At 50.5% G+C, this 24,021-nt stretch overlaps 1 protein-coding gene, 1 long non-coding RNA gene and 1 pseudogene across 11 annotated transcripts; 1 reads left to right on the top strand and 2 right to left on the bottom strand.

The window, feature by feature from the left end:
- Positions 1–1,072: 1,072 nt before the first annotated feature.
- LOC122698196 lies at positions 1,073–1,787 on the bottom strand (annotated as a pseudogene).
- A 1,912-nt stretch (positions 1,788–3,699) lies between these two features.
- Positions 3,700–8,878, bottom strand: LOC122698640. The gene is made up of 3 exons (XR_006342387.1): positions 8,742–8,878; positions 6,482–6,614; positions 3,700–3,963 (listed from the first exon to the last, which is right to left on the bottom strand). It is a non-coding gene; the product is annotated as an uncharacterized LOC122698640 (long non-coding RNA).
- On the top strand, positions 8,801–23,686 carry LOC122698638 (serine/threonine kinase 11 interacting protein). Of its 10 annotated transcripts, none has more exons than XM_043909906.1 (25): positions 8,801–8,872; positions 9,055–9,127; positions 11,817–12,022; positions 12,230–12,304; positions 12,582–12,677; positions 13,070–13,177; positions 13,302–13,373; positions 14,466–14,592; positions 14,862–14,965; positions 15,086–15,181; positions 15,430–15,471; positions 15,670–15,816; positions 15,994–16,078; positions 16,627–16,911; positions 17,074–17,279; positions 17,579–17,695; positions 17,794–17,968; positions 19,554–19,784; positions 19,866–19,969; positions 20,920–21,017; positions 21,114–21,292; positions 21,499–21,580; positions 21,771–21,841; positions 22,328–22,575; positions 23,258–23,686. In XM_043909906.1, exons 2-25 carry the CDS (start codon positions 9,067–9,069, stop codon positions 23,405–23,407), a joined length of 3,165 nt encoding a protein of 1,054 aa, XP_043765841.1. In that variant the 5' UTR covers positions 8,801–8,872; positions 9,055–9,066; the 3' UTR covers positions 23,408–23,686. The 10 variants fall into 10 exon arrangements, 9 of the variants coding, with proteins under 9 accessions (XP_043765841.1, XP_043765842.1, XP_043765837.1 ...); XR_006342385.1 differs by having other exon boundaries at positions 8,839–9,127; positions 23,258–23,543; positions 23,660–23,686; XM_043909902.1 differs by having other exon boundaries at positions 8,836–9,127; positions 22,385–22,575.
- Positions 23,687–24,021: the final 335 nt, after the last annotated feature.

Here is a 24,021-nt window from a genome sequence, read left to right as displayed (position 1 = left end):
AACTTCAATGCAAATTCCACCTAATGATTTATCAAAAGGGGTTTTGTTCACTTTTTGCCCCTGCAAACAAATATTGTTACATTAATACTGAGCTTGTAACAAACTGGTTTGCCTGGATGTTTAAAAGTTTCAACATAAACCAGCCCTGCAACTAAAAATTGGAACATATTTATCTGTTCCTGATCCAAATGTATCTATACTAAGGCTGGAAGATAGAATAACAATAAAACCAAAATGCATCTGGAAAGTAATAAAAAAAAAAGTAATAAAAATAATTTGATTGTTTTTATGCTGGAAGTATTTTTCTTATTAATACAACACACCATCTTTCTGATCTGCTACTGCTTGGATAGGAATAATATTATTTTAGTTGCTGGAGTACCATGTCATTAAGAATTATCTGTTTCTTGTTGACTCTGGAAATGAAGGCCAAGAATAAGTAAAATGTTGCAAATTCAGGACAGAGTGTACAATAAAATCTGGAACATCCAGGATCCTGTGTGTAATGTTGAATCTTTGTATCAAATGACTCTCATTGGCTAACCTGATTGGAATTTTTGTCATTGGCACTAAATTGTCAACAAGAACAACTGCATTAAGTACTGAATTTTTTTGGGGGGGGAAGGTGTATTAATGATTTCAGGTGTAAGGCTTCCAAGTTTTTGCTTTATCTCCTAAAAAGCTTTGAATCTTATTCTAGGTTATATGTATTACTGATCTTGATACTCCTCTGTACCCAAGTTCCCGTGGCCACTCTGAACCAGTTGCAGAAGCTCCAGAGGAATTTCTTTTGAAATGTTCTGCCAGCAATGCCAGTTTATACAGATGGCTAATAAACATACAAAAAGATGCTAAACATCACTCATTATTAGAGAAATGCAAATCAAAACCACAATGAGCTCAAATCTGGTGCTCTGAGACAATCTAGAGTGGTGGGATGGGGTTGGAGGTGGGAAGGAGGTTCAAGAGGTAGAGGATATATGCTGGTGTACGATGGAAACCAACACAGTATTGTAAAGCAATTATCAGTCAATTAAAAATAAATGAACAAAATAATGCCAGTTTAAAGGATTTATAATATTCGTTGCTGAATTTCAGGCATACATGCAAAGACAGTTACAGTTCTCTTAACAGACTTCAGAAATTGAACATTTGTTAGGTCATTGTAAGGTCTCAATTCTCCATCAAATAAATTGAAGCTGCTGCTTCACAGTTTAAGCAGAATCTAACATCTGGCTGCTGATTTTCTCCATTGATGTATTCAGATCGCTTACAAAAGGAATGACCCAATCTCTATCCTCCACCTGTAGATGACTTAGAGTTCTCATGACCCAAAGCTCCTGAGGCTTCACTTAGAGGAGCAGTCCCATGTTCCCTTGACTCTTTAGCTCATTTACAATTTTCCCAGTAGAAAGTTGAATTACATGTAATTCCCTGTATCCATGTTCACTTGAATAGAACCTTTACGATAGAATGATGTGGTGACGGAATGATGTGGTCATCAGCTCCTTAAAACAAGTGAATGTTTTCCCCAGTAGTGGGAAAATGTCTGTGGGCTCTTAAAGACTAACTTTAGGTCTATCAGATTTGGAAGATTTGCATTTCACTTTGTCTTTATACAGTTCTGCTAATTTATTTCTTGATACATCATCGCTTTGTTTTCAGGTTTCCTGGCAAGATCTTCACACTTTTATTAAATTCTGCAAATCCTGGGCTTGTGCGGGCCACAGCTGTGAAGACTTCCTTTCCTACTCTGGCAAGGTGCTGCCGTCACCATCTGCCACCATCTCCTGGCTTCTTATGCTTTTAATGTTTCTCCCCACACCCTTCCCCCCCACCTCCATTTTGTCCTCCTCTTTAGTGTGAGAGGGCTTCCCTGATAGCTCAGTTGATAAAGAATCTGCCTGCAATGCAGGAGACCCTGGTTTCATTCCTGGGTTGTGAAATTCTTTAGTTTGAATCAATTTACTGATGTCTTTGCTGACCATTGCTTTTTGCCTTTTTCTTGGGCTCATTTTTCTTAGTATTGATCTACCTTCTTTTATTATTTATTTCAGAGTAAGTCTGTAGGTGATAAACTTTCTAAGTCCTTTCAACAGAAAAAGTCTTTTTATTTTTGCACTTGAATGATGATGGTTGGGCTGTGGGTATAACTCTATTGTCAAAGATTTTTTCCTCTGAATTTAAAAAATTCTGCTTCTTGTATCCTGGTTTCCAATGAGACTTAATGTTCATATGATTCTCATACTTTTGTACTTCATCTATTTATTTTTTCCAATCGGAAATTTTCAAGATTTCCTCCTTACCATGCATCTGAAACTGTGTCACACTAAATCTCATGTTAATCTGTAAAAGGGATCCAAATTGGCATTTGATGGGACCTTTCAAACTGAAGATTCACGTTTGTAATTTTTTTCATTTCTAGGATATTTTGTTCCTTTGTGTATAACTTCCTTTCATATTCTATTTTCTCCTTCAGAGCCTTATTATTAGCTGATGTTGAAAGTGTTAGATCAATCCCCTGGGTATCTTAGTTTAAAAAAAATAAAATACTTTGTATATTTGGTGTTGAGCTATGTGCTGGAAAAACACATATTTGCTCAATCCTCCTGGTCACACATGTATCCTTTACCTGGGCTTACTCTGATCACTCTTTTGAGGATTTTTGTTGCTTCATAATCATGTTCAGTTTTTCTGTTGATTAGAAAAAGTCAGTGTGATATCTTTTGCCACTCAAGAATGTTATAATTCTTCTAAAGTCTTGTTTTTGCTCTCTGATTTATTTCACTGCATGAAAGTTTCTCTATGCACTGCTGTCTCTTTTAAGATGCTTTCTCCCAAAGTTAATTATTGGGAGAAAAAAATGGTAATTATTGGTTGGCGGCTCCTCCTTTACCTCAGATTCCCGTATGACTGTACACTCTTCAGCAAAATGGGGTATGAGATAATGTCATGGTATACATCATCATCTTGTCAGTTACTGTGGGCAGGGGGATACACTCAGAGGCAGGATGTTTTGGCAGCTCATCTTCCACAATCAGGTGCTCCCTTTTCCTCCTTTATGTCACCAGTCACCAAGAACATGGTCCTTTTTCTTCATCTGACGATCTTCTATCCACTGCTCCCGCCTGAAGGCATATACTTCTGCTGGAATTTCGTGGCCCCAGGAGACAAGAAGGGGGGGCCTGTGTGGAGTGGCTGACATGCTGCAGCATGCTGAATAATCAGTGCGCTGTTGATGACTCCTGAGGCCGGGAGCTCCCAGGATCCGCCCTCTCTAGGCATGGCATGCTCTTGCGGCTGTTTTCAACTCCTGTGGCAGTCTACTGTTACGCACATTTGGGGCTGTGATCTTGTTTGTCCAGTTTCCATTTGCCATCCTTCTTTCAGGGACTCCTCATGGTTTCTGGCCCACTAAGGGCCCTCCTTGTTATCCAGGGTGATTAAGAATTTATTCACCTATTTTCATATGTTTTGTTATTTCTAACTATCTGGGATGAGAGGGAGAGGCTGCAGCAGGAATTCAGTTTCCAGTCTGGGATGAGACCCATCTCCCATATCACTATCTCTACTATAACATGCATCATGCTTGTGATAGGCAGCATAATGGCCCCTCCCCCCAAAGAGGTCTATGTCCTAATTCCCAGAATCTGGGCAAATGTTACATGTACACTCTAATAAATTTACACAATGTTATATGTCAAATTTATTCAATTAAAAATGTTATGTTATATGGCAAGGGAGATTTAAGATTGTAGATGGCATTGAAGCTGTAAATCAACTGACCAGAAAATAAAGTTATTTTGGAGCACCCAGGTGAGTCCGATGTAATCACAATGATCCTCTTTAAATGGAGAAGAGGGAATCAGAAAGGTCAGTGTCAGGAGTGATGTGATGTCAAAAAGACTCAGTCATTGCTGGCTGCGAAGATGGAAGGGGGCCGCCCACCGGGGATGCAGGCAGCTGGAAAAGACAAGAAAACAGATTCTCCCCTGGAACCTCCAGAAAGTAACAAAGCCCCGAGGACACTTTAATTTTTAGCTCAATGAGATCCATTTTGGACTCCTGATCTTCAGAATTATAAGCTAATAAACATGTGTTGTTTCAAGCAACTGTTTGGTGTCATTTGTTACAGCAATGATAGGAAGCAATACAACGTTGATATGTGATTGCTGGAGTCTCTCTTCCACTACACTGCTGGCTCTTGAGAACAAGAGCCGCACTGTTGTCGTCTATATCTACTAGGAATGCAGCACAGAATCTGGCACATAGTCAGGGCTCAGTAAATACTGGCTGAATGAGTGAGAGAGTGCTTTAAGTTTGAGGTTCTACAGAAGCTCTGAGATTCCAAAGCAGGCTCTGCCTTTCCCCTTCCCTCGGTCCTGGAGACCCTAAGCTCTCTGATCTCACTTCTCTTTGTTTCACTTTGCAGGTTTTTATTGCTATTCTATTTGCAGCTTCTTCCCTTGCTGTGCACCATTTCTTTCCTCTCTCCAGCCTTGCATGTAGGCAGAACTGCAAAGGCAGACACTTGTCACATATGTACCTGTCTTTGTCAACAGGTCTTGAATGGGTTATGCCTTAAACAGTGACTTTTGTCTGCTTTCTTCTCTTCTCCATAGCTGCCTCCACTCTCATCCCCTATCAGGCTTTTGCTGTTTTCCCATGAGCTTGAATAGCGAATGTAGTTCTCGTACCATCTTTCCCTTTTTGTGTTCTGAATTAAACCCAAGGTCAATCTTTTTATAGCCCTTCTTAGCCCTCTTCTCAGATGATTCCATGGGCTGCCAGGATAGATAATGAAAAGAATTAAAGGCACTCTCAGGTGACCTCAGGTTTACTATAAAGCCACTCAGGGAATCCCTCAGTGTACTTATGCAGAACTGCAATTCCTCCTGGGCTGGGTGACCACGGCTGCTGCTGGGTCACTGAAACATTATTTTGCAGCTTCTCAGCCAGCTGTTCGCTCTCAGGCTTTCGCTGATTTCATATTGAACTCGGCTTCTGCCTCTCCAGCTTTCCCTCCGTGCACCTAACATTCAGTCTCTCCTGTAACCAGGCAGGATGGGCTTGCTTAGTTGCGGTCCAACGCAGAGTTCTCAAGCCAGATCTCCTCCAGTACTGCTGACTTGTCCCATATGTTTGATTGTGGTGACTTGGTCAGTTCCTGGACCAGTCTTTTGTGGCTCAGTCTGGGAGCAGAGCCAAGAGACATGATATGTGGTTCTAACATAGACTGCCTCTGACCACTGAATTCTGGGGCTGTGGGTGCCAGGCACACAGACTAACTAGTACAAATTCTTTTACCAAAATCTACTTTTGGAGGTTAATATTTGCACCTCTTCATTCCCTTTCATGTTCCCCCCAACCCTCACCTTTCCACTTCTCGAAGATACCTAGTTGATGAAACAAAGCATCCAATTTCACCCTTCCTACCCACAATGTAATTTCAAGTGTGAACTTTTCATTACGAAGGAATCCTTAGGTTTTGGTCATCTGATCTGCTGCAGGAGGCTGTTGCACCAGAGTGGTGAGGTCCAGGTCAGAGACTAGGCTCACGTCCTAAAGATGAACTATTACTTCTGTTCCCCCATGGGCAACAGTCCAGGGGATTGCATGCTCCAAGGCTGCAGAAACAAACAAGCCCTGGACCAGGATGCTGAGGTTTACATTCTCTGGTGGCTGATTTTGTCATTCTTATATGAAGATACCTTTCCTTCCTTCTCTCCTCCCTTGATGCCTAAGCTAGTCACCAGCACAACTTCCTTTACCCCTTTAGACACAAGCATTTTGCGGATGCTACTCCAGGCAACTTGAGGTGTCAGGGAAGCTAGCAGTAACAGCTGCTTATAGCTCACTTTCCTCCTCACACAATAATATGGAGATGAAACCTAATGCACATTTCTGATTTTAGGTGGAGTGTGATTCCTGTGGCACAAAACTCAGAAGGGTGTTCGTAAATTAAGAGCATAATGTCATAACATTTCTTTGCGAAACATAATTTTATTAATGATAATGTGGAAAAGTCCCTGATGCCGGGAAAGATTGAGAGCAAGAGAAGAATGGGGCCACAGAGGATGAGATGGTTAGATGGCATCACTGACTCAATGGACCTGAGTTTGAACAAACTCAGGAAGGTAGTGAAGGACAGGGAAGCCTGGCATGCTGCAGCTCTTGGGGGTGCAAAGAGTCAGACATGACTTATCGACTGAACAATATGCAATTATGCAGTAGCAAGGCCTGTATTATTATTTTCTAAGGATAATTTTTTTGAAATGACATTGCATGTTTTTAAAATTAAGATAGTAATTCTTTAACAGGTGAATTTGAACTTCAAACTTTAAAGATTCCTTAGGGTTAATTTTTAAAACAATGTTTAGCTCTTTGATCCTCCTGGAATTTAATCTGTGTGATGTAAGGTTAGGAACTTAAGTTTTTTTCAGATGGAAAGCTAGTTGTTCCAAAACTATGGACAACTCACTTTTTTATACCATTAAAGTCAATTGGAGAAGAAATGGCAACGCACTCCAGTATTCTTGCTTGGAGAATCCCATGGACAGAGGAGCCTAGCAGGCTACAGTCCATGGGGTCGCAAGTTGGTAATGGCTTAGCGACTAAAAAGAGAAAGAGAGAGTTAAAAAAAAATTGCCATGTAATCTTAGTTGTTTCTGTCGATATTTGTCTATCTCTTTGTCAGTATCATGCTTCTTTGGTTACTGTGGCTTCACAGGTCACTCTGCTATCTGGTAGGGAGGGCATGGTCCCTCTAAGTGCCTCTTGTTCTATTTTCTCCTCAGAGTTTCTTGGCAGTGCTCATATGTTTAGTCTTCCAGAGGACTTTTAGAATCAACTTGTCGAGTTCCAAAATCTTACCACTGAAATTTTGATGGAAATTACATAAAATTGACATCAGTATAATATTGAATCTTTTCATTAGAACATGTTGTCTTTTCAATTACTTAGGTCATTTCTAATGTCCTTAAAATTCTCTGGTTTTCTGCATATAGATATTGCATATTTCTCAAAATATAAGTGTATGCTGTCTTTTTTTTTTTTTTTCTGTTATGGTAAAAGGGTAATTTTTTTCCCTTTAAGACTTTAAGTTTTTGCAAAGGTTTTGTCTTAGTCTAGGTCCTTATGGCAGGACTTTACAGAAATACACTCTAACTTAGAGGGAAAAAGGGGGGTGGGGTGGGGTGGGGAGAATTCATTGGAAGGTGGCCAAGGCCTCCCCTCCAGGCAAGGGCAGAAAGGAGAATGGGCCTCACCAAGGGCTGGGGGAAAAAGGCTGCTTAGTCTCTTGTTGCTGCTTCTCTCAGGAGCTATTTTCTTCTTCCAGTTAAGCTTTCTTTGCTGCTCTTTGCCTCCACTTTTACACTCAAGGGGATGCAGAACGAATCTGGCGGGGGTGGGGGTGGCTACCCATATGAATGGTGAAAAACTCTGTGGGCTGGAGAGGCACCCCTGAAATTGATTTTTTTTTTTAACCACTACAATATTGTAAAGTAATGAAATTGATTTCAAAGCACTGCAATGTCAGAAACATCAAAACAATCTGTCTCTTCTTGTCTAAAAAAATGAGAATTAGCAGTAGCCTACGGGAGAACCCACTTCCTAGTTTCAGCCACTCCCTAGTTCCAGGCTACTGATAAACCGGGACTGACAATCATCACCTTAATGGGATTAATAATCAACAAAAATATATTGAGGTCCCACTGTTACTTTATATTTGTATACTGCTTTGCTGTTCATGATGTGTTTCCTCTTAAGTCTGATTCACTCTTCTAGGCTCTGGCTTCAGGTCACAGTATGCCACAGTCGCCAAGTTGTGTGCTTTAGAGGCGTAAGTTGCCATTTCAAATATTTTGTCTTCAGAAAAGAAGATCCTTCAAATTTTGTAACTCGGAATAAAAATGACTATGACCTTAATCCTAATCTCAATTGGCCTACTATTAATTTAAAAAATAAATCAGGAGATTGGGTGTTACATTAAAAAAACCAAACCCTTCCTTAAAACAAGAAATTCTGTTAAGAGGCATTACTCGTTAATTCTGTAGTCAACATCTGTATTTGACCGGGACCAGGTGAAAGCTACAATGGGAACGCTGCAGTCTCGGAGCTATCGGTTACTTATTGAATGACCTTCCCAAGTAACCTAGGCTTTTGTGAATCTATTTTCACATTTTCAAACTCAAAACAATAACTTTTAAATTCAAGTGTTAGGAGTCGAAACAAAGGAAAAATAAAGGTCGTGGTGCATGTGGAGCGTTACGAAGCTAATGTGAGAGGCTGATATTCACGAAGGAAAAAGAAAAGCGAGTCTGCAGGAAGATGAAGGAAAAACGGTCAAAGAGACCCCAGAAATGGCACCTCGGTCAGCCCCAGCTCTTTCACACAGATGTTAAAAAACAGCCTCCCATGGCGGACACGCTCTCCTTTAACTGAAAAAGGAGTGTTCGGATGAGTGGATGAGTCTTTTCCTCAGCAACAGAAAACTCCTTTTCTCCCAACTTTGCTTCCCTGCCCAGTCTGCAAACAAGGAGTCAGATTTTCCTCACTGACCCGGAGCGGCCCCAGCCGAGCTCAGCGGGTGTCTCAGGCATTGCGGGGCCCACAAAGGGGCAGGGACGGCGGAGGCCCAGCTTGGGATTGGGGTTTGGGCTCAGGACGCTGAGACGCGAAAGGACCGCCTTCGCCCGAACCAGAGGGCACCTCCCCCATTCGACATTCGCACGACTTACGGCATGTTTTCCAGCAGCGCAGGCTTACTTTCTGGCCGTCCCTTCCGAGCGCCTCTCTTCCGGGGCGGGACTTCCTGTCTATTATTGATAGGCGTCCGGCTGTAGAGCTGGTGGGAGGATCACACAGGAAGGTCAGTCTGGCTGGTCAGGCCTTATGCTCTTTGAAACGGATCCAAAGAGGAGCTCTTTCTCGCCCTCTTGTTTGATTTTTTTTTCCTCCGCGAGGCTTCGGTTTGCGCGGACGTCCTGGCGTTTTGGCACTACTACCACCTGAAGCTCTTCCGCTTCCTCTTTTCTCTGGCTCCGCCCCCAGCGTCCTGTGGCCATGACGACCGCCCCGCGGGACTCTCTGGTGTGGAAGCTCGCGGGGCTTCTGCGCGAGTCCGGTGAGTGAACTTCCGGTTGGGCTGAGGCTGGGCGAGAGGGGCTACTTCCTACGTTCTATAGACCTGCCTAGTTAGGAGTCATGAGGTTACAGCTGTTCAGGGTCACGAGGTTTTGGGTGTCAAAGAATTAATTTCTCTACTCCTTCCGGAGTTAGTTCGCTTTGTCGCTCTTTGTCTTTGATGGTGTAAACCTTAGCCATCCTTCTAGGCCAAACTCGGGTGCTACTTTCTTCATGCGTTCTCTGATACTCACAGAGGGGAGTGATCGTTACTTGGCCGTAAGCCTTTCTAGTCCAAGGACTAGTCATAATCGTTGACCTGTGGCGCTAAGTTAAAAAAGGTGTTATTTGGGTAAAATGAAGACTATAGCCCATGAGCTAGCATCTCAGATGGTTCTCAGAAACTGCTCCAAAGAGGTAGGGGGGATGGTCAGTATATATGTGATTTTGGTGAAGGGAGAGTAAATGCTATCAAGCACATATTTTTTTGCAGACCGTTTCTGCTAGTGATGAGCAACAGTTGTCACCACGAAGGATTTTAGTGTTTTTATGAGGAGGGTTAGATGTGAAGAGATACAAGAATTGGGCTCATAATAAAATTGGTTCCTGAAAATATCTATCTGAAGACCTGTGCTGCCAGGTTTTTTTAAATTGTTGTTCCAGAGCACCAAGTTCCTCATTTCTGCTCTCCACCCTAAACTCTTTGCAGGGGGTGTCGACAATCAGCAGCTGCAGTACCACATGATTTAATCCTTGTAGAGGTGGATGACAAATGCTAGTGGCAAGTGCCAATTTGTAGTTGACAGTGGCAAAGCATGAAGTATAGCATAATTAAAAGCCCCTGGGTTGGAATCCCAGCTCTTTCAAATATGACCAAATTGTTCAAGTTTTCTGAGCCTTAGTTCCTCCTCATCAGCAAAATGGGATAACGATTGTACTTAACTGAAAGACTGCTAGGGGGATTAATTTTAATTCACATAAAGCATTTAGAACAGTGATTGCATATATGGTAAGCACTCAAAATTGGTAGTAATTATTATAGTTTTTTTCTTCCGAGCCTAGGCACAGTGGCATTGTAGTTATTCAGTAATGGTTGGCATTAGTTGTAGAAGTTCTGGCTTTGAGAGCAGATGGAAGTAACAACTTCCTATCAGATTTATGATCTCAATTGAGATTCTTAACTTTTCTGCACTCCAGTTTCCATATTTGTAAGCAGGTATTAACAGTGCTTTTTAGGAGATTTTGGTGAAGTTTAAATGGAGTAACATACGTCTGACACGTATTATTCAATGTTAGCTGCCTTTCCATCTCTCTGCACTCCTGTTGGTGGTATCTGTATAGCATTTTTACTTTCTGGCTTGTAGTATTAACTGTACACATGTCTTATCTCCTCTTCTAGACTGGGAGGCTCTTTCGGGGTAGGGAGAGTCCTTGAACCTTGTCTGTATCTATCCTTACTGTCTAGTACATAGAAAATCCTTCATACAAGGTTGTAGGATTTGATAACTTATTTAGCAAGAATCTGACTTCGTTCCAGAGGTTAGGGCTGATAGGGTGTGTGTGTGTGTGTGAGTCCGTGTGCACAGGCACACAAGTGGCTAAAGGTGTAGCAGGAGGGAGAATGCTGCAGTGATGAAATAGTTTTATATCTTGATTGTGGTAGTAGTTACAGGAACCTACATGTAACAAAATGGCATAGAACTATATGTACACGTTGTCCACAATGCTCATTTCCTGATTTTGATATTGTACTCCATATAAAATAAAACCATTGGTGGTTACATATAAGGGTATGGAGATCTCTCTGTATTATTTCTGCAAACTTCTTCTAGTCAATCCTTATTTTTTCCAAGAAACTTAAAAATCTCTGTACCTACCTTGTAGTTGTACTTTTATTTTTTTTTATTGAAGTATAATTTATTTACAGTGTTGTGCCAAGCTCTGCTGTACAGTGAATGACTCAGTTATATACACATATACATTCTAGGTATTCTTTTCCACTGTGGTTTATCACAAGGTATTAAATATAGCTCCCTGCTCTATACAGTAGGACCTTGTAGCTGTATTTTTTTAGGTGCAGTAATGAATACCAGAAGATGCCCTCAAGGACGAGAGAAGGCAGTTTTAACCTGGAGAGCAAGTAGCAATACCTTAGTGCTTAAATGAGTGGTTACTTTTTTGACATGCATTTTAGTGTTGTTTGAAAGTTTCTGTAAGTGCACATGTTCCTTGTACAATGAGACAAAGAAATACAGATAAAACTTCTCATTTGCTCTCATATAAAGTGAGTAGTTATGGTGAAAAGTTCAGCAGTGGTGCATGCTGAGAAGGCTTCCGGGAGAAGGTGGGCCTTGAGCTGGGCAGAGTGGAAGGGGGTGTGTCAGAAAATGAGGAAGCTGGAGAGCCAGTGCTGTTTCCAGCACTATGAGTAGGCCGGGCTCTTTTGAGCAGAAGGTGAAGGAAAACTTAGAAAAGTTGGAGTCTTATAGTGAAGCAATCTACCAGGCAGGAAAGTTAGGACGTTTTGAAAGATAGAGGAGAGCCGTTGAAGACTTTTGAGCGAGGAAGAGTGGTGAAGTTTGATCCTGTTGTGGAGAATGGGAACAGGTCTGTGAGTGGGAGTGGATGTACCCTGGGGTTGTAAATCTTAGAATAAATGGAACCCCTCTTGTTTGCCCCTCTCCCTGCAGGGGATGTGGTGCTGTCTGGCCATAGCACCCTGACCCTGCTGACTGCCACATTGCAGCACCTGAACCACGTATTTGAGCTGCATCTGGGGCCATGGGGCCCTGGCCAGATAGGCTTTGTGGCTCTGCCCTCCCATCCCGCCGACTCCCCCATCATCCTCCAGCTTCAGTTCCTCTTCGATGTGCTGCAGAAAACGCTTTCACTCAAGGTTCTGGGGTGGGGATGGGATGGGGGGTACTGAGAGCACAAAAGAAGAGGGGAGGTGGGGCTGGGGGTGTGGCATGCATGCACAAAATCTACAGGGTCCAGACCCAGGTGAGGAGCGTGCTGTGCTTGGCAGTGTTAGGGAAGAGAGGCCAAGGAAAGGGACGTGTGCCAGGCCTCAGTGACCTGAGTAGTTTTTTGTTTTTTTTAGCTGGTCCATGTCCCAGGTCTTGGCCTCTCAGGGCCCATCAAAATTTTTCCCTTCAAGTCCCTTCGTCAGCTGGAGGTATGGGGCATTGGGGGATGTTGGTGCATAAAACCCAGCTCGAGTAGACATTTGGGGCAGGGACAGGGAGGTGGCCTCTTGGTGGGGTGTGGGGGGCAGACCGGAGTATGCTTGTTGCTCTGCAGTGACACGCACCCACTCTTCCATTTAAGGCTGCCCTGAACCGTAGGTAGCTTTGTCATCGTTCCCCTCCTCCCCATTGGGAGGTGGGGATGAGACATCTGTCCTCCGTGAAGTTCAGTCTCCCTCCGTCCCTCCCTCCCTTCCCTTGCTCCAGCTCCGAGGTGTCCCCCTCCACTGCCTCCATGGCCTCCGTGGCATCTATTCCCAACTGGAGACCCTGATCTGCAGCAGGAGCCTCCAGGCATTAGAGGTAAGGAGGGTCAGGGGCAAGCCCGGCAGCCTTGTCCTGAGGGACGTGGAGGACCAAGCTCTGATGTTGCCCCTTCACTGCAGCGTGCCCTGCCTCCTGCCTCCTGTGTCCTGCTAGACAGTGTCTTCACCCTCTCTGCTGTATTCCCACAGCACCCTGTGCCCGTGGAGCTTACAGTCACACCGAGCATGTTGTATTCGACATCTCACGTCTGCCTCCCCTCTGCTCTGTCTGCTCACATTTCTTGGGAAGGGGGCCTTGGCCTTTCTTTAAGTCTGCATCTCCAGACAGAGCTCAGTATATAGAGTGAATGCACGGCCAGGTGACAGAGCGTGGCCTCGGCGTGGTGGGGGGCGGAGAGTGGAGGTAACAGCACCCGCCTGTCTGTGCAGGAGCTGCTGTCAGCCTGCGGTGGTGACCTCTGCTCTGCCCTGCCCTGGCTGGCTCTGCTGTCTGCTGACTTCAGCTACAATGCCCTGACTGCCTTAGACAGCTCCCTAGTGAGTGAGCCTCAGGAGGGGCTGGGGAAACTGGGGAACCACAGCGATGGGCCCTTAGGGTGGAGGGCCAGTTGGCTGCCTAGGGATGTCCGATTTTCTGCTTCCTGTCCCTATCCCCCCTCAGCGTCTCTTGTCAGCTCTTCGCTTCTTGAACCTGAGCCACAATCAAGTCCAGGACTGCAAGGGCTTCCTGATGGTGAGTATGAACAGCCTGGCTGGGCAGGTGCCACCTGGGCCTCCACTTGCGCGGCTCAGACCTTCTCTTGTAGACTCTTTTTGCTCCCACCTTGCTCTTGCCTCTCATCTGCCACCCCCCTGCTTCCCCACCCCTACTCCTCATGGAGTCGCATCTTGGGAGGCAGTACTCTTTGGAGGCACAGACTCTGGCATAAGACAAACCAATGTTCTAACCTCAACTCCTAATCTCCGTGGGACAGATTAGTTAACTTCTCAATTTTTTCATCTGTAAAGTATACATCATACGAGTACCTACTTTTATAGTATGAAAATGATTGTGAAGAGGATCTGATGATACTTAGCTGAAGGTCTAGCTCAGTAAAGGGTAGCTTTCATGGTGAACTTGAACCCGTCTCCCATGTCTCCCTGTCAGAGATAAAGCTGGATTCTGGTTAAAATGGCAGAAAACAAAAAAAAAAAAAAGAAAAGAAAACAAACAAACAAACAAAAAAATGGCAAAAAAGATGGGTGATATTTAATTAGTAGTAAAACTGTTTTAATCAGTAATAAGCTTTTTGGTGTGAACTGAACTCCAGTTTGATTTGTGCAGAGGTGAGCATTTTCAAGGGAGCATGAGGCAGTGGGAAGTGGGACGGTGGGGGCTTGGGCAGATTCTCTCTTTGACCAAACCCTAGTCGGGTTCCTCTGAAGTTGGGAAAGTGGACGTGTAAGAAAAACAGGAAGGGGCGTTGGTCCATGTGAACCTGTCTAGTTTGCTAACCGGCACTTGTCAAAGTCCCACGGAGTCAGAGAGCTGGGCCCTATCTTTCAGGTGTTGTCTGGAGCAAACTCAGTCCTTCTGGCACCTTCAGTTTTCCTGGGAAGTGACGTCAGGAGACTGGGGTGGTCATTCCGGAGCTGTTAGAAACTGGTAGATTTGTTCGTCTTAACGTGGGGGTTGATAGAGGGGCAGGTGAAATCATTTGTGCTGAGAGTCTGTAGTCTTTGTAGGCCAAGTTCGAGGCCTAGTCAAGAAGCGGGTTCAGAGGAGCCTGGCTAGAGTGTGGCCAAGGAGAGACTCTGTGTCACCGTCCCCTCCATCCCCTCCCAGGATTTGTCTGAGCTCTGTCACCTGGACATCTCTTACAACCACCTGCGTTTGGTGCCGAAAATGGGACCCTCAGGGGCTGCTCTGGGAACCCTGATTCTGCGGGGCAATGAGCTCCAGAGCCTGCATGGTGAGTGGGGGAGTGTGCTGGGGGTGCTGGTGGGGGTGGTGGTCCAGCATGGAAGGGAATGGGGGCGGTATGAGACTCAGGGTGGCCTGGGATCCATGGCCTACCAAAGCCTCCTGCGGCCTTCAGCCAGGTATGGGGTGCCCAGGCTGGCCTTTCTGCCATGCCTTCCCCCAGCACGCCCCCTCCACTCCACTCTGCCCCACCCCACACCCCTCCACCCTTGCTCACCCACAGCCTTGCTCACACCTCCCCTCTCATCTCTGCCCCAGGCCTGGAACAGCTGCGGAACCTGCGGCACCTGGATGTGGCCTACAACCTGCTGGAGAGACACAGGGAGCTGGCGCCACTGTGGCTGCTGACGGAGCTCCGCAAGGTGAGGCCCGGGGAGCTGGCTTCGTGCCCTCCCCCCACCTCCCCCCATGCTGAGTTGGTCAGCCCCCTTCCTCATAGAAGGAGGCCCAAGGCCCACCTCAGTCTCCTCCTCTGTGCCCAGCTCTGCTTGGAGGGGAACCCGTTGTGGTTCCACCCTGAACATCGCGTGGCCACCGCCCGGTACCTGTCGCCCCGCGCCCGGGATGCTGCTGCTGGGGTGAGTGTCTGCCCGTGTCTGCTCCGCATTCCCTTTCCTGCTAGGCCTCCCTCACCCCTGCACGCTCTTGCCTTTCCCCACATCCCTTGGTGAGGGGCTGAGGCCTCAGGCTGCTGGCTTATTATGCCTTTCCCCCTCACCGAACCTGCTGGTCCTTACAGGACTAGGAGGGCTCCCAACCCTGGCTAGGGGCTCCCCAGAGTGTGTGCTCCCCACTGACACCGCCCTCCCCTTTTATCTTTGCTCAGTTCCTTCTTGACGGAAAGGCCTTGTCACTGACTGATTTACAGGTTCGTGTGGTGGGAGTGACGGGGCAGGATCGATTTGGGAGGAGGTGAAGGAAGGGCACTAACCGAGGGAAACTGAGGGGAGTTGGGGAAGGATCTGTCCGGTCGGCTGGAAAGTAGGCCCCGTCTCTCGGGAGCATGAGCAGAAGAGGGGTGCACCCTGGCTCCAACCTCTGTCTCCTACCTGTCGTCACACGCCAGACCTCCACGTCCTCGGGGCTCAGCACCACGGCACCACCTCCGCCCTGGCCAGTGGGGAGTATGATCGAAACCTCCGGTGGCCCTGACTTGAGTGACAGCCCCTCGTCAGGGGGCGTTGTTGCCCAGCCCCCGCTCCGCAAGGTGAAGGTAAGTGGGGTCCTAGGCTGCCTCGTGCCTGGGCCTGGGTGCGTTTACGGGGGCTCTGGGCTGCGGGTGTCCTGGGAGTGGTCAGGGCATGTCCTTGCCTGCGGGTGGGTGTTCCGGGTGGGTGGGGTGGGAGGCCATTGGCTTTCATAGGACGTGGGTTCCCTCTCCCAACCTCAGAGCCGAGTCCGCGTGAGGCGGGCGAGTATCTCGGAACCCAGTGACACAGACCCGGAGCCCCGGACGCTGGACCCCTCCCCGGCTGGTGAGTCGGCCCACCCCCAGGCCCCCGGCCCCAGTCCCATGCGCTCCAGTCTTGTAGTTGGGAGGACTTCTCTTTTTGGTGGAGTGGAGCATTGCGGGGACCTCGTCTTCCTTCCTGTTTCAGTCTGAGGGACGGAGAAGAGACTGCTCCTGGGCAGCACTTTCCAAAGGGTTTTTCAGGGAATGTTATCTTTGTTGGGTGTCAGCGGGTTGGATAATGAGAGGGTTCCGAGGCCCCATCAGTTTGGGAAAAGCTGGGTTAAACCAGAGGACGTCTCCGGACCTTAAACGCGCTGCCCTGTCTCTCCAATCTCCCTAAGTGTCAGGCGCTTTGTGTTTCTGAGTTGCCTGTGACCCCAGTGTCATATAGAACTCATTCAGGACCTGCTGCCGAAGGGGCAGACTTCGGCTTCCCTCTGAACTGGCCATCCCCTGCTGTCACACCCCCTTTTTTTACCTCACCCTGAGGGGCACGCCCAGAAGATGGGGCGGCTTGGGGGTCGTGGTGGGGCTGGGCTTGCTAAGCCGCGCGCTCCCCCGCCTGCCCAGGGTGGTTTGTGCAGCAGCATCGGGAGCTGGAACTCATGAGCAGCTTTCGGGAGCGGTTTGGCTGTGACTGGCTGCAGTATCGGAATCACCTGGAGGCCTCTGCCCCCAGCACGGTGTCCCCGGACGCCCTGAGCCCAGGGCCTGTGCCCAGCCCTCCACCGCCTGAGAAGGAGTCTCCGCAGGAGGTGGCAGAGGAGGTCCGGCCAGAGCTGGAGCCTCAGGAGGAAGAGGAGCTGGAGGAGCAGGGAGAAGAGGAGGGAGGAGAGGAGCAAAGCGAAGTGGAGGGTGAGCGCTCAGTGGCCGCGAGGGAGGCCAGAACCAGGTGGTGGTCATGTGTCCGGGGGTTAGGAGAGCCCACGTATGGGGGTGGACGGCCGCCCCACAGTGGGGGCCGAGTCTTGGCCACCTCTTCCTCCTCACGGCGTCCCCCTCTCCGTCTCTCCTCAGTGGAGCTCTGCCGGCCCATGTTGGTGTGTCCCCTGGAGGGGCCCGAGGGCGTGCGGGGCAGCGAGTGCTTTCTCTGGGTCACTACGGGCCACCTATTTGAGGTGGAGCTCCAAGCGGCTCGAACCCTGCAACGGCTTGAGCTTCAGAGTCTGGAGGCAGCTGAGATAGAGGCAGAGACCCAGACCCAGAGTGAGCAGGTGCCCGAGGTGAGCTGTGGGAGCAGGGCTTCTGGAAGGGGTGCTAGGCTTTTTTCTGGAACTGACTCTTGACAGCCTGGTCAGGCACTGGGCCGGGTGTTTCCCATGCTCTGTCACTGGGCTTGGAGCTGGGAGGGGCACTAAGGGGGCAGAGGCAGGCCCCAGGTGGCTCGGAGGCTGGGCTGAGGGGCAGAGCTTCTGGGCTGCAGCGTGGCTGTCAGCAAAAGCACTTTGACAGAGGCCAGAGCTTTCGTTTCTGTCACGCTCTCAGCATAACCCTAATCCTGCTGACCCCTCTTCCTATGCAGGGCTCAGATCCACGACCCCAGGGCCCAGTCCTTGCTCTCCGCTTCTCCTACATTTGCCCCGACCGGCAGTTGCGTCGCTACGTGGTGCTGGAGCCAGATGCCCAGGCGGCTGTCCAGGTGACAGAACCTAGCGTGGGGCCCAGGCAGCTGGGGGAGGCTGGAAGCCTGAGGACTTGGGTCCTGCTCACAGCTGTGCCCGGCCCACCCTGTTTCAGGAGCTGCTGGCTGTGCTGACGCCAGCAGCCACCTCTCAGCATCAGCTTGAGGAAGCAGGGGGCCCGCCAGGGGACAGACTCCAGTGTCTGCGCTGTGGCCGCGAGTTCAAGCCAGAGGAGCCCAGGTTGGGGCTGGACAATGAGGAAGGCTGGAGGCCGCTGTTCCAGAAGACAGGTACCAGCCCTGCCCTTGACCTCAGTGTCCATGCGCCTGCTGCTTCAGGGAAAATGGCTTTGAGCTGGGAGTGTGGAGGGGGAACCCTAGGGAAGAAAGGAGCAGGGGCCAGCTTTTCAGCCTGGAGGAAAAATTAAAACTGTCTGCCTGCCACATTTACAAAAAAATAAACTATATCCTCTTTTCCTCTTAAGTCAGGAAGTACAGTCTGTGTAACTGCTTAAACATATCCATTATTTTCCCATAAGTTGGAGCATTTCCCTCCTTTTTTTGGGCTCCTGTTTCAGAAGCCACATAAAACATACGAGCACTCCCTGCAGTGCGGGGCTGTCTGGCAGCCGTAGTGGGGTGCTGTGTGAGGGGGCTTAGATTGTCCTTCCCTGACTGACCTTGTGAGTCACTTGAGTAACACCTCATGGCATTTCTTCACACTCTGTTAAGATGACAGATTTTTCCATTGCAGACCAGTCAAAAAGTCATGTCTTTGAAGACATTGAAGAAGAAAAAAATATTCTTGGTAACACCTGCACTGAAATGTTTGATTTTTATTAATCACATTTTTTTTTTTTCCGTGGCAGTAGCTGGAACAGGGGTTTAAGTTTTATTCAGAAATTGAGCCCTCTTCATTCATTCTCCAACCTGAATTTGCCTGGGCAGCTGCAAGCCCAGCAGTACAGTGTGTATAACAGAAACAGCCCTACCTGGTCCCAGACCCTGTCTATCCTCCGAGGGTCATGTGGCCCTGGCGTCCCTTCGGTGGTGGCATTAGTCTTGTACATTCCTATGTGCTCTGGCCTCCTTTGATCTGAGCCTCAGTCACCTCGTCTGAGCAAAGAGGAGGATGGACTTGCTCCGTGACATGAGGAGAGTTCAGTGTGACAGAACAGCACCAGGCACCATGCCTGGCTCAGAACCGAGGTCTTCCACACACAGTAGCTGCTGCCTTGACCCCAGCTACATGGCCTTGGCAGGGCACATCAGTGACTCCATCTTTGCTTTCCTTACTTGCACAATAGGGTCAGGAGAGTTTCGATACAGCTGTCAGAGGCTCTAGCACATTCCAGCATGTCATAGCTGCTCAAAGAGTGTTTCCTGTCTCGTCGCTGATCTGTGGCCTGGTTTCTTTACCCAATTCCGTTCACTCGTCCTGACAAACCTCTGGGATCGTCATCATCCCCATCTCACAGATGGGGAACCGAGCATAGAGAACCTGGAATTCTACCCTTATCTGTTGATTTTGGGCTCTCAGACTTCACGTACATGCCCAGCCCAGGGCTGTGGGAGGGGCCCACAGCAGGGCCTAGGTGGGTGTGGGCCTCCTGAAATGAGAAGGCAGGTGTATTGAGGAGCTTGTGGGCCTGCTCATCTATCACTGGGATGGGGAGTGATTGGTCAGCAGTTTGGCCTGCTGAGGGCATCAGGTTGGGTGGGAGCATGGGGAGCGTGTGAAGCTGGAGATGGGGCCCAGGTGAGTCCCAGAGTGTGGAGGAAGTATTGTGAGCACAACGGGGTGGGGTCAGGGGGGAGGGATATTATGTATGTGTGTATGTGTGTGGTTGATGACCTGTCTCCATCCCCCCTTCAGAATCATCTGCTGTATGTCCATACTGTGGTAGTGATCACGTGGTTCTTCTGGCCGTGTCCCCCGGAACCCCCAGTGGGGAGCGGAGACGGGAAGAGCAATCCCTGGCCCCCTCGCAGTCCCCGAGTGCTGTCCACGACCCTCCTGGCCACACCGACCCCAGCAACGGGGCTGGCAGTGCCCCATCCCAGGCCCCAGCCTCCCATGACCACCACAGTTGGAGCCTCAGCCCGCGTGAGTATAGGCAAACAGAGGTGTTGGGGGAGGGGTGCAGGGGTGGCCCGGGCAGGCTGACGGCCCACTGCTCACCCCCAGCCCCTGAGCGCTGCGGCCTCCGCTCCGTGGACCACCGACTCCGACTCTTCCTGGATGTCGAGGTGTTCAACGATGCCCAGGAGGAGTTCCAGTGCTGCTTCAAGGTCTGTGCCAGCCCGCCCTGCCCTGTGTGCCCCCTGCCTGTTTCCACCACAGCAGACTGTCTGGGCAGTCACTCTGGAGCCACCAGGCTTGGCTTCCAGTTTGAATCCCAATGGTGACTCTCAGTGTGGCTCTGGACCTGCTCCTTGGTAGTTGAGCCTCTGAAGTGTCCCCTTTCCCACGGGGAGGACCCTGCTCACCTCACAGGGTGTGTGGCCTATGTGCGAGCTGGTGTCTGCAGGCTGCCTGGTGCAGCCTCTGGCCATTGTTGCAAATCCACCTAGCTCTCGGTCCCTCTCTGGATCTGTGAGCGCTTGCAGGACACTGAGGGCCTAGAGGACCACAGTCTCGCTCTCCATCCTCTCTCTTGGTGTGAGGAACAGGCAGCCATGATGAGGTGTGCCCATGCCAGAATCAGGCTCAGGCCCTCGAGGGGCGTCTGATCCCAGCCTGTGGGGTTCGGGGAAGCCTCTCCTTCCTGCAGGATGAGTGACGGGAGGGAGAAAAAGAGTGTTCTAGGGAAAGGAGGCAGCAACTACACAGAGGCCTGAGAGGAGCTGGTGGGGAGAAGTGGCTGAGTGGCGCAGCCAGGGTGTGGGCGGGGCAGGTGTCCCGAGAGGAGCCAGGAAGCATCGTCTGGTGTCTGTCGTAGCCCGGACTTGATCCTGAGGCCTGTGGAGCTTCTGAAGTCTGGGGAGCTGGGGAGTGGCGGTGGGTTTTGTGTTTGGGGGCAGTCGTCCTCTCAGAGGGTGGGCTGGAGGGGGCGAGATGACAGTCAGGGAGACCTACTAAGAGCCTGACGTGGGTCCGAGTGCAGGCGGGGCTATGGGCTAGAGAGCGAGGCCGACGGAGAGGCCGGATGGCTGAACAGTGTCACCAGAAGCTTGGCCCTCAATCTGCCGGCTGCCTCCCTAGTCCTCTCTGTTTCTCGTCAACCTTCCTTTCCCCTTAGGTGCCGCTGGCGCTGGCAGGCCACCCGGGGGAATTTCTGTGTCTTGTGGTTGTGTCTGACCAAAGGTTCTACGTGTTGAAGGTGACAGGGGAGATCTGGTGAGTGGGCAGGGCCGCTGCCAGGGAAGGGCCCGGGCCCCCAGGCTCTGACTGTGCTCTCACTTTCCTGCCACTCTGCCCTCACCATCTCCACAGCGGGCCCCCGGCGAGCTGGCTGCAGCCGGCCCTGGCTGTTCCCCTGCAGGATCTGCGGCACATAGAGCTGGGCCTGGCGGGACAGAGCCTGCGGCTGGAGTGGGCAGCTGGGATGGGGGCCTGTGTCCTGCTGCCCCGAGAGGCCAAGCGCTGCCGGGCCTTCCTGGAGGAGCTCACTGGTGAGAAGAGGCAGGGGGCGGAGGAAGGCTGGGGCGGGGGGCTGTGGACCACAGCGCCACAGTGGCGCCCGCAGTGAAGACAGACGGGTAACAGGACCCATCCCTCTTGGAAGTTCCGCAGCGTGGAGGATGGGAAGGTGTGGAGAGGTTGGGATGGAAGAGCCGGAGTCGTTGAGGGCTCTCTGTCCCCGGCTGGCTCTGTCCAGATGTCTTGCAGTCCCTGCCCCCCACTCGGAGGAGCAGTGTCAGCGCCACGGAGGAGGAGGTGACCCCGAAGCACAGGCTCTGGTGAGTTGGAGAGGAGGCTGAGGCCCAGACGGCTGCTCGTGGAACACAGCCCCTCCCCTCACAAGCCCCGGGTGGAGTCCTGAGCCCCCGTGCCTCCTGACCTGGGCCTAGCCTCCTCACTCCACCCTTCCGTGGCTCTTCCCACCGTGTGGCTGACCGCTCCTTCCTGGGCCTGCCGCCTTTTCCCCAGGCCACTGCTGAAGACAGACTCTTCCTTGGAGCCTCCCCGGTTCTTCTACCTTCGAGCGTTCCTGGTTGAAGGTGAGGTCCGGCCCCGGCCTTCCAACCCTCCAGCCTCTGGGCACCTCTCTGTGCCTTTGTAGTAATTCGCAGTGCTGGGATGTGGACTTCATCCAGTAGCAGTCTTGGTGTCTCAGCCTCTTTGGAGAGGCAAGGGAGTGCCCTGGGTTGCCTTTGCTTTGGGGCCCAGGCTCTCTGGGAAGTGGAGCAGATATCTCAGTCCGCCCTGTCCTACCCTTTTGGTGAGGGGAGAGCGGGTGCCTCTTTCTGATGTGGGGATGGGGGTGGGGCAAGTTCCCTTTGACTTGGGCCTCGGAGCTTTTGGAGGCTAGAGATCCCTGGACTTTGGGAAAGGGAGGACCTTGGCCCCTAGAGGTACAGGCCATGCTGTGGCCGCCTCTGTGTGGTCACTTCTCCTCTCCGGAGCAGCACTGGGACACTGACCTGGGGATCTAGGCTCTTCCAGGGCCTTCTTCTCCGGGCCTTACCCTGTCTCTTATACCCTAGGACCCGCTGCCTGCCCTGTGTCCCTGTTGCTGACTCTGTCCACCCTGTACCTGTTAGATGAGGACCCTGTAGAGTCCCAGGCAGAGCCCCCTCCTCCAGCAGCGTCTGGCGAAGCGTCTGAGAAGGCCCCACCCCCCAGGCCAGGCCCCTCAGTGAGCGTCAGGGAGCAGCAGCCCCTCAGCAGCCTGAGCTCCGTGCTGCTGTATCGCGTGGCCCCGGAGGCCCTGCGGCTGGTCTTCTACGACGAGGTGTGGATCGAGTGCGGGGGGCGGTGCGGCAAGTGGGTCTAGGAAGACTCGGATCTGGGCTCTAGGGAACTTAACCACAGGCAGTCATGATGGGGGGAACGCAGAGAACAGGGTGCCGGGACCTGGGAGGCTGTCACAGGGTGTGGACAGTAGTGAGGAAGCAGTTATGGGCAGTGGGAACACTGTGGACTTGGAGCCCAACTTTGTGTTAGCTCGGAGGCCCTGACGAAGCAAACGCTGCTTGGAGTTTGTATCTCTTTGGGCCTGTGCGCCAGCCGTGTGATTTTTACAGCCTCTGCGTGAGGAGGCAGTATGGTTTTAGCTCAATTACAGTTGAGGCCTCTGAGGCTGGGGGGTGTTAACCAGTGGGCCCAGGTCATAAATGACAGAGCCAGGAACTAAGTCCCAGCGATTCCTTGGAGCTGACTCCAGAACTGACAGTCTGAAAGCAGGGAGGGTTAAAGATACAAGGTGGTAAACGAGAAAGCCTTTTTGGGGGGTCTTCCATCAGTGCCGATTGCGTTCTGTTTTAAAAGCTAGGTCAGGATCTTTTCTGGAGAGAGACAGGCCTGGGGATGCCTTGAACTGGGAGGGGCAGTGGGTGCTCCTGAGACCCACCCTGCTGCCTCCCTGCTTGGGCACGGCCCTCGTGCGTCTCACCTCACTGCTGCTTGTATGCCAGGTGTCCCGGCTGGAGAGCTTTTGGGCAGTCCGAGTTGTGTGTCCGGAGCAGCTGACAGCCTTGCTGGCCTGGATCCGGAAGCCCTGGGAGGAGCTGTTTTCCATCGGACTCCGAACTGTGACCCAGGAGGCTCTGGACCTTAACCAGTGAGGCTGCCAGGCTGGCCCCGCCCCTGCCATTGAAGCCACAGCTACAGATGTCCTCTCTCCAGACTCTGGCCGCTGACTCGTCTGGCCTCTGGGCACTGGCCAGCAAGGCCCCGGATGACCCCCGGCGCATGGGCAGGGTGAGAGGACTAGTCCGGCCTCTAGTTGACCTGGCCCCAGGGGATGGGCTGAGTGGTCAGAAGGAGTGTTTCTCTTGCACTTTCCTCAGGTATCAATAAAGCTGTTTCCATTCCAGATGCCATGGGGGCACCTGGAAGTGTCACTCGTGAGGCCTGCTGTCCCCCGCTTCTTCTAACAGAAACTGCCCCGCCCGTGGCTCTTCCACAATGGACCAGCCAGGCAACCTCGTGTGAACTGCAACACCAACCATCTTCCAACCCTGCTTTGGCTCCGCCGATGGGATCAAGTTGGACTCCTACCCACGGGCACTCGTCCTCAGCCAGCAGCGCCTGTCATGTGACCTGGCGAGGAAATCCCTGCCCAACCAACAGCTGGGCCAGCTAGGTTCCCACTCTCTCGAGTTTCAGCTGGGGACTAACGAGCATCTCAGGCCACTGGCAGTGTGAGCTGGAAGGGAGTGTGACTGGGGAGCGGGTG

Source organism: Cervus elaphus, chromosome 8, assembly GCF_910594005.1.
Source record: "Cervus elaphus chromosome 8, mCerEla1.1, whole genome shotgun sequence".
NCBI lineage: Eukaryota > Metazoa > Chordata > Mammalia > Artiodactyla > Cervidae > Cervus > Cervus elaphus.
Note: the sequence above shows the minus strand (reverse complement) of the source record. Positions and strands in the feature narration are given on the sequence as shown.